The sequence below is a fragment of the Falco biarmicus genome, chromosome 5 (genome assembly GCF_023638135.1).
Source record: "Falco biarmicus isolate bFalBia1 chromosome 5, bFalBia1.pri, whole genome shotgun sequence".
Lineage (NCBI taxonomy): Eukaryota > Metazoa > Chordata > Aves > Falconiformes > Falconidae > Falco > Falco biarmicus.
In genome coordinates this window covers 83,127,897-83,137,466 of record NC_079292.1, presented here as the reverse complement: position 1 = coordinate 83,137,466, position 9,570 = coordinate 83,127,897, and the positions used below count along the sequence as shown (strand labels likewise).

The 9,570-nt window shown below is 40.5% G+C and overlaps 1 protein-coding gene across 1 annotated transcript; it reads left to right on the top strand.

Annotated features, from left to right (window-relative positions):
* The first annotated feature begins 285 nt into the window (after window positions 1-285).
* On the top strand, window positions 286-7,705 carry FGF23 (fibroblast growth factor 23). The gene is made up of 3 exons (XM_056342093.1): window positions 286-1,875; window positions 3,904-4,007; window positions 4,532-7,705. Exons 1-3 carry the CDS (start codon window positions 1,653-1,655, stop codon window positions 4,967-4,969), a joined length of 765 nt encoding a protein of 254 aa, XP_056198068.1. The 5' UTR covers window positions 286-1,652; the 3' UTR covers window positions 4,970-7,705.
* The last annotated feature ends 1,865 nt before the right edge of the window (window positions 7,706-9,570 follow it).

The following is a 9,570-nucleotide window of genomic DNA, read 5'->3' as shown; positions in this document are numbered from 1 at the left end:
CACTCTAAAAAAGAGAAATAAAAATAACACCCCTTTCCCTCCAAGCTATTTTTTAAATTAAAGCAAAGCATTTCAGATGTTATAACTGGTAAAATATTTGTAGCCTAGATGCCTCTCAGTGAAGACAGCTTTGTCAGTCTACTCAGTTTAAGATATGACCTTTATACACTTTGGCTAAAACATGCTGTCATTTACACAGGTGTATATACACTGACGCAAGTCTCTAGATTTACACAGGTGTGACAGAAGAATTTGGCAGAGTTTTGCTAATTTTAAACAATAAAAAAAATTTCAGATCAACATCTGCCGTTGGTTACAGTTGTATCAATCCATGATACGGTTGGTGCTGATGGGACTGCCCCACAGCTTGTTAACGAAACTAAGAATTTTTCATACTGTGTCCAACTAGAGACTGTAACTGAACCTAACATTGCTACAATTAAAATCCTTGAGTTTCTTTAAAAAAACTTATGAAATTGCTGTTTGGTACTCTTCAGTTTTGTATAAATTTTTGAAAGAAACCTTAACACAGTCCATTTTTATAACCTGTTATTTCTATTATTGTTTTACCCATACACACAGCATTTTCATATAATAAATGGTACCATATTTTTTTAAATCAGATTTGTTTGTAAAGACAAGGAACATTGGCAGGGCAACTGAAAAGCCAGTATTATATCTTGGAACATTTTTTAGCGTCACTGTCCATTTATTACTTTCCAGCTTGGTCATGTCCCTTTGTAGTTCTTCCAACCTTGTTTGTTGCACCTGAAGTAATAGAAAAGTACCAATAGGAGAGCTTTCAGGTTTGATTCAGATCCTGGATCTGAACGGGCCACACTAACCTCTATGACTCTCTAAAGGACTGCCAGCCCGATGTGCAATGCAGGAAAAACCACACAGGTTTAAAGTGTTCTACAGGTAATTTTCAGCTGTTTTGTCACCTTTATTCAGGTGACACAAAATGAAACGGGAGAAACAAAAGGGGCAGCTTATTTGAAGTGGGTTATGCTCACATCAAGTTTCTTTTGCTTAAATGGAGTGACACAAGTATCAGCCCAAAAGGTTCACTGCTAAACTTATACCATAATGAAGGGAGAATCAGGCACAGGACAACCTAATATCAGCTTTTGATATATTTGCAAAATATTGTAGCAGTATTTGATGTTTCCACTAAATCAGAATGTAGTTTGGAAACTGAGAGGGGAGGTGGGAATCTAAATAAACAGATAAGTCAGGTCTGAAGGGTCATTCCCTTCAGTGAAAGTTAAGTGCAGTGGATTGCTCTTCCTGGATCTAACAGTAGGGGCGTGGGAAGATTTCAGATGTCACAGGGTTGTAGATAACATTTGAACATATGATTAGCTTTCGTGAGCTGTCTTTAGAAACCTTACATTTTTCCCCCCCGCACCTTAGCCAGAGATCCTTCCCTTGAGGTTTCAGGACACTTAAAATGTTGCTTTGACAAAAATCAAGGATGTGGAGAAGTTTTTCCTGTGTGATGTCACTTTGCTGCCCTTTATAAGCCTCTGCAGAAAAGAAGGGAACCTATCTGAGGATTCACACTCCAGACACAGGCGACCAAGGGCAAGCAAGAAGCACAGAGACATATTGAGCTGCAGATACCAACCGAGGGTTAGGAACGGTGAGCCATGCCACAAAGCAGTGCCTGCAGCTGCCTGCGGTACATGCTACTGGTATTGTGTAGCCTGAAGGCTGCCCTCGCCTTTCCCAACTCCTCTCCACTGCTGCATCCCAGCTGGGGGAATGGAGATCACCTGATGCACCTCTACACAGATACAGAGAGGAACAGCTTCCATCTCCAAATCAACGCTGACGGTTACATTGATGGTGTTCCTCACCAAACCATCTACAGTAAGTAGCGTACTATGGACCCTCAGTCTTCATGGGAGCAGGGGAGGGAGAACAAACTTCTGCTTTCTCACTAGCTCTAGAAAATACTCCTCTCATTATGCAGGCAGACAGAGGAGTACAGCGATGGGATGGAAAATATACATAATTACAATCCTCCTTCTGTTTAACAAATAAACAAAATTCCTCCAGAGAAATCTAGTGGATGGGGAATTTTATTCCTTGCCTAAGAGAACTAAAGTTCTATAGTACCTGTAATAATCTGCTAGCAAATGTTACCTGAATTATCCTTCATTTCATGATTTTACCCACAACTTCTTGTGGAAGTTGCAATTAAAGGTTGGTGATGGCATCCCCCAAACAGCTGCTTCCCATTGCACTGAGAGTATTACCAAAGGCACTGCAATGAGGGAACTCATCACAGCAGTAATGGGAAACTGATAGTATCTACAAAATCTCTTTTTCGGGGTAGAGAGCTGACAGCTACTAAAACTAACTCTAATCTGCGTAGAACATGGGTGTGCCAAGGTCGATTAAAAAGGGGTAAACTATGAAAGTCCAGGCTGTCATAAAAGAAGTGTTAAGCCTTCGAGGTTCATGAGAAGTAGATATTCCCTACTGTAACTAAAAGGTTCTCAGATTGTCTCATCATAGTTTATTTTCATGGAAAATGAAGGTATTCTTCTTCCTTTGCTGAATGCCTGACCTAAACATTATAGTTAGCAGAAAAATGGCTTTTTTAAAGAGTTAAGGTTCTTTCATAGCATTTCAAAAGTAATTCTCTCTTAGCAATACTCGAATCACAAGTAGCTAGGCATCATAAAGTCATGTTAATTGCTATTGCTGCACAGCATTTTTATACACTCAATTAAAAATGTAAGCATATGTTATGATGTTTTTATATTAGTATATAAGGAGCAAAGAATGTTTTTAACAGTTAAAATTTAATCAAGGAGAAAAAATGAGCAAATTCTGCTATTTTTTAAATATTTTTTCAAAGGAATTACTAATGAAAAGCAGGAATTATTGCACTGTCTTATTATTCTTCCTACATATTTAAAGGTTTTATAAAACCAATTTTAGGTTTGTTGGTCAAGAACCAGTGTGAAGTTTCAGAGAACAACAGACAACAGAATGTCGTGTTTTTCCCGTATCTGCCATGAAGCAAATACACCAGTATTTGGAATGGTGGAGCAGGAGAAGTGGAAATCAGACAATGCCAGGGGTCATGAAAGGGAGGGTGACTGAATCTCTGCCAGGTCACCATGGTACCACTGAGACACCAGATTAATGAGAAGTGCCAAGTTCTGCAATAACCCCCCGCAGCTGCACAGGCTAGATGCATACAGCCCTCCTGGGTAGGACCTCAGGGTCGCAAGCAGCAGGCACAGCGTCAAACATAAGCCAACAGCACACTCGCTTTGAGAGGAAGGCAAACCACCTACCGTGGCAGATCAAGGAAAGTTGTTAATTCCCACTCAGCACCAGTGAAACTGCTCTTTGAGCACTATAGCAACACCACTTCAAGATGGATGTGAAGAAACTGGAGCTGGTCTGGCAGAGGGTTTTCAGGATGGTCAGGGGCCTTGAGCACGGTGTATCAGGAGGGTTTGAGGGAGCTGGGCTTGTATACTAACAAGGGCATTAAGGATAACCTAATACCACAGGGTAGTCACAAAGATGAAGGAGACATCTTCTGGGTAGTTACAGAACTAAGGGCAATGTCCCCAGAGTGTGGTTTGGGACTTCACAGGGGATGTTAGGGAAAAAATGTTGTCTTTGGGAGGCTGATGCAGCACTGAAACAGGGCACCTGGACAGGTGGTGACATCTCCATCTCGGGAGCTTTTCAAAACTCAGACAGACAAAGCCACAGCTAACTTGATCTAGGGCGGGCAATAGTCCCAGGTCATGTGGGAGGTTGGTTCAGACCCCCAGGGGACACTTCCAGCCACAGCATCTGTGGATCTGTAAGGCAACGGTGCAGTGCTGAACTGGGTGCTGGATTTGATATCTTTGTTTTTCTTAACAGGTGCCCTAATGATGAAGTCCGAGGGTGCTGGCTCAGTAATAATCACAGGTGTGAAGAGTGGACGCTATCTATGTATGGACATGAATGGAAACATTTTTGGCTCGGTGAGTGACCTTTACTGAGACTCAAGGCTGAAAGGCACGTCCAGTCTGCTACTGTGGTACCTGTTTCCTCAGTCAGGGCAAATCTGTACAGCTACAGTAGGAGGATACAGATTTAAGTGAGCTGAGGAACTGCCGCTTAGGTAAAACTTTCCTCTTTTCTTTGATTGTATTGGGTTGCAGAGCTGACAGAAATCATCTGAGTTCCTGCTTGGGTAAATGAGGGCAGAATGAGATCCAGTGGTAGACCAATCTGAATTCCTGCTGTAGCATAGAGCCATGGGTTGGGAGCAGCTCAGACAATGCAGCCCTCAGAAAGAAAACAACGTTATCATTATAATACCTTTGCTGAAAACATGGGCATGCATCTCAGATCTACATTTGACTAAGCCTGAGTTGCCCGAGTTACAGAGCTGGCAGATCAGAAAAACACCTGCTGCAAGATCTCATCCCTCTTTCCATCTTTAATCAGTACTTGTCATTCACCAAATCCCTCTGCTCACAGGTGTCATCTTTTTTCCCCTAAGCATTTCTTCAGTCAAGAGGACTGTGTGTTCAACCACCAGACACTGGAAAATGGATATGATGTGTACCAGTCTCCCAAACACAACTTCCTGGTTAGCTTAGGCAGAGTTAAACAAGCTTTCTTCCCTGGTATGAATCCACCACCATATTCCCAGTTTTTGTCCAGGAGAAATGAAATCCCTTTGTTTCGATTCAACACACCTGAGCCTCACAGAAATACTAGAAGTGCAGATATCGATCCAATGGATCCTCACCAAATTTTGGTCCCACAAAGGAAGATCTCCGTGTTTGGATCTCAGCTGCAGCAGCAAGCAGACTTCTCCCACATGCCCAGAGAACCTGTGAGAATCAACCAGAACGACGTGGTCAACCCAGATGACCCACATGCTATGATGGATGCCAGGAGGTACGCAAGTCCTCGCTTTTATATTACGAGATAACTGTGGCCCCACCACTTGCAAACCGAAGACATGGGTGAATATAATAGGCAAAGGAAGTGGCTAGCACCCTCAGTCTGAATGTAAAAATGGCTATGAGAAACCTGAAAGACATTGGGGGAAAAATCCTTCATTTCCAATTTTGTTCTTACAGATGATAGTTTACTGAAAAAATCAGTTAGCCATGTTCCAGCTGGGGCTCTGTTTTACTGGAAAGAAGATACATGTTTGGAAAGAATAATACAAACCAAACGTTTTAGGATCTGAATCACTTTAAGCATTCAGCAGCAAAAAGAACAATTCACTGGAAGGAAATGAGAAACTGATGTTACGTTCCTGATATAACTGGAAAGACACCTGAAGCATCTGATATTCCAAGAGAGACAGGGAATCCTCTTACTAACACCATCCCTGGCTGTGCAAACACAGCAGACAAACTCAGTGATGGTGTGTTATTTTATAAAAATTACTATATATATTTTTAGCTGTTAAGTTGGAGCTTCAGTCTCTTTTCATGCCTTTTAAGAGTCAAAAAGTGAGCACTCTGCTGTCATAGGAGCAGAACACATGGAAAACTGAAGGAACTGACAGGAGAACAGGGCAGGATCAAATGGTCTTGTGTAGAAAGAGTAATTTCTGACACCTACTGAATCCAAGCTGAAGTCTGGGAAAAAGAAGAGTCTGTCTCTTACGTGCTTCTCTATCACACTTATATATACATTAAATTCTAGCATCACAATATGGAAATATTATGTGGAGACATTCATTAGTTTTGCATATTTCCAACCTAGAGAAAAGTAGCAGGTTACTAATAATAGTGTGTTAAACAGGATGGTTTGTTTTGCACACTGCTGAGCTATACAAGGAAAAAAAAAATCAAAAAAATTATGTCTTATAGGCATCAAACTATTAATAGTTCATGAAGACTCCCATCTAATGAGTGAAAATTAGGTTTATATTTAAAAAAGAAGAATCTAAGTTTAGCATTCATGTTTCTATTTAGTTCTGAGCAGGTATCAGATGCTTTATACTTTTAAGACTGAAATTAATATTAATCTGGAGGTCTCTAATGTTGACAAAACTTTTTTACTGCATTGGTATATGCTATGGGTAAGTTTACTTATCAGAATCCAACCTCTATATATACAGCTGAAGTTTAAAAATCTGTAGTTAAGATGCAGTATCTGCAGAGCACAGCTTTTTATTGTAATTTAGGTGTCAAATTGTTAGCTGGTAGAATTCAGTATAGCTTGATTGGTTTTAATGGAGCTATATTCATTTCCACAAGGACTCAGTCAATTGTGTACACACTTAGCTATTTTTCTCCCTTATATCTTTTCATTTTGATTCAGTCTTCCTGTAATCTTAAAGGTGTGTGGATTTGAAAAAGTTATTCTTGATATACTCTGCAGAAATCAATAGCAAAGGTACCAATGAGCTGCACAAAAATCCAGTGTGGTAGATATTTGAAAAGATCTTTTAATTTTGGTGTGTGTCCATTTTCTGCATGTCAGGATGCAGATTCCTCTGTTTTGTTCATTTAGGATATTCAACAGCCTGACAACAGTCTGAAAATGGTGCATTTGTTTCAAGCATGCTCATAGGAATAATGCAAACATTAGGCTAGACTCTGGTCCTGCTCTTTTTTCTGTCTCTTGAAGTAATTCACTGAAGCCACTGGAGTTACAGCAGTGTAACAAAATCAAAATAAGTCCCCCCCCGTGTTTCTTACTTTCATTGAAATTGTTCTAGATTTAGCACAGAGTCTGTCCTGCTGACAGCATTTAAAATAATCTCTTTTTTTTCCCTACATATGTATATATGTACACGATACCACTTTACCTACAACATCCAAATTGTTATGTTAGAGAAGTCACAGGGCTTGATTCTGCTGTTAGAATAATTTTCCTATGTGGAGTGATTCCTAATTCATACAACTCCTTAGGAGTACAGGACAAGCCAAATGATTAGGATTAGACCAAGAGTTCTGTCTCATAATTTGTTGGTTTTCATCCTCTAAACTCATCATGTTTTTGATTAGTTTCAAAAGGAAAGGAGTGATTCTAATAGATTTAGGAGAATTGCAGGGTGGATGGATATTTGTGTATTTTCAGGCTTATTCAAACTAGAGCAATACATTTTACCTTGCTGTCTATACAGTGGAGAGGTGTGATTATATGTTTAGTTTAATAATTTTACTTGATTCCTATACCATTTTTCTTGGCTTTTGCTCCTTGAGAAGTCTGGACTGTGATTACATGAGCAAAGTTTCCATTTTGCATTAATTGTTGTAAGCTCCACAGAGCTCTCTAGGATCCAAGTCAATGGACGTACAACTTGAATCATGGGAAGTTCTGTCTTGATCCATATAAAACTTTGATGAGAAATGTCAGTGGGGTTAAATCTCTATGCCATCTCTATATTCATACATCGGAACAAAGTAAGAAGGGTTGCTCATTCCATCAGCAGCCAGGGGATTTAATCCCTGAGAGTGAATGCACAGTGGATTTTGCATCAAAAAACCCCATTTGTAATCATAGATAACTGTATTAAAAATGTCAAAAGAATTAATTCTTCAAAGGATGTGCTGGCAATCACTGGCTAGTAAGAAAGCATTACTTATTTATATTGCAATATTTATTTATTTATTGGAGTGGGTGTGAAGTCCCACAGAATATTTATAAATATTTATATCAATGTATTATAGAGACTATTTCCTTTTATAAAAGTACCAATAAACTTTTCTTTCTCACCAAATGGTGGATTCTGCATCATCTGTTCAAGCTCCCCATTCCAGAAGGACTTGAATAAACAAATAGCACCAGCTGTGTCCAAAAATTTTTGTGTCGCACTATCCCCTGTGATTTCCAGCCTCGTAGGTTGCAGCTTCCTGGCTGTTTCACATACCACAACCATGAAAGTTCTGTGCAAGATAATAAGAAAAACAAAGTCTTAGCAGGACTAGACTGACCAGGAAGGGATTGTCACCTCTACTGGGAAACTTCTTCTTCAACCCAAAAGCAATGGAAAACCACTGGTCTAGCAGTTCAGTCCTGCTGGTAAATATTTGTGATCCTGGCCCCAAGATCTTAGGGTAAAAGATACACAGTAAATTACCGTTACTGCTCATACAAAATATTCTAAGTCCATTCCTAGGGCTATGCCACGGCTCTGTTTTGCAGCAGACAGGTCACAGACTGGTTAAGTTGCAGATACCATTGTCGCAGCTCTTTCCCGCAATGGTCCCCAGGCCCACCAAGGCCCAGCAGAGAGCTGCAAAACGGCAAGCGCCCATGGGTCTGACAGATCCCCTCGCAGTGCTCCCCCTCACCACAGATACTCTGTGGAGCTCTGTCATAGTCAGTAGCGTCATTTGCATCTGCTATGGCACCAGCATCAAGAGAAGCATGATATCACCACCAGGTACCACAGTACTGTTGCACTTTGTGGGCGAGAGGACAGTGGTCTTCAGTGGCAGGGTGATCAGGTAGGTGGGGAACTCTCTTCTGCAAGATCCCTTTCTCCTCCCGTTGCTAAAGTTTAGGTTCGTGGACTTCAAAGGGGGAAGAAGCACAGCAGGAACGTGCAAAAGAATTGAAGCATATGAGAAACTTAATAGATGCCAAGGCATCATAAAAATATCAGCTGGTATCTTTTAGTCTCCCACACACTCAGTACTACTTTGAGACTGTTCAAACTCATTTAGAGTAAGCTACGCACAGTGAAATAAGAAGAAAGCATGCTGTGGAGCCACCACGGCCCCAGCGACCTCTCTCTGCCACCTCTCTTTCCAAGAACAGGGCAAACACAAAGGTTTGTTCAGTTGTCTCTCCTTGCCCAGGAAACTCGCTCTGTTGTGATCTGAAGCTGCAACTGGATCTTAAAACAAGGAAAAGTGCTGAAAAAGAGGAACAATGCAGATACAGCTGTTTTATGGATCATGTGGTATGATTAGAAATAATTTCTGAGACCATTTTCTCCATGCATTAACTGAAATAAAACCACCAAACATCTGCAAGGTACCTTAGCACAGCACTGGAGGCGACAGCATGGATGACAACGGTAAAGGACAATCAGAGAAATCCAGACTGCCTGTTCCTAGTGTCTGTCTAAAAGCAGACACCTCCTAAAAAAAGGACTTGATCCCCATGTCTAGGTTAAATTCTGGGAAATGCAACCAAAAAGTGAAGTGACTCTTTTTCTAGGAGCGTTTGTAAATAGTGACATTAAAGAACAGCAGTTGAATAGGAGGGTGACTGGACACTCTTCAAGGACATCTCAAAAGGTTGAATTCATCCTTGTTTATTTATTCACCAAACACAGAAAGCTTTATCACTTAACTCTTTTAGCCCACATTGCTACAAAAGACGAGCAGAGAGATGGACTGCATGTAAACTGGTCCATGTATGTACACAGCTGAACATTTTTTTGTCAATTCATTTTTCAGTTTTCATTTCTAGGGTAGACCAAAAAAAAGAAAGTGAAATATCCCCTACTCGTTCTCCCAGAACCAACCACTCAATTAACACCAACTCCTGGATCTATTGGTAAGAGGAAATCTTTTACAAAATGCTGTTGGTGTTTATCTTAATAACTCAAGGGGT

Coding starts and splice junctions, on each gene's coding strand:
- FGF23 (XM_056342093.1), top strand. CDS start 1,653: ATGCCACAAAGCAGTGCCTGCAGCTGCCTGCGGTACATGCTACTGGTA. Junction 1,876..3,903: donor TCCTCACCAAACCATCTACA/GTAAGTAGCGTA, acceptor TTTTCTTAACAG/GTGCCCTAATGATGAAGTCC. Junction 4,008..4,531: donor ATGGAAACATTTTTGGCTCG/GTGAGTGACCTT, acceptor TTTTCCCCTAAG/CATTTCTTCAGTCAAGAGGA.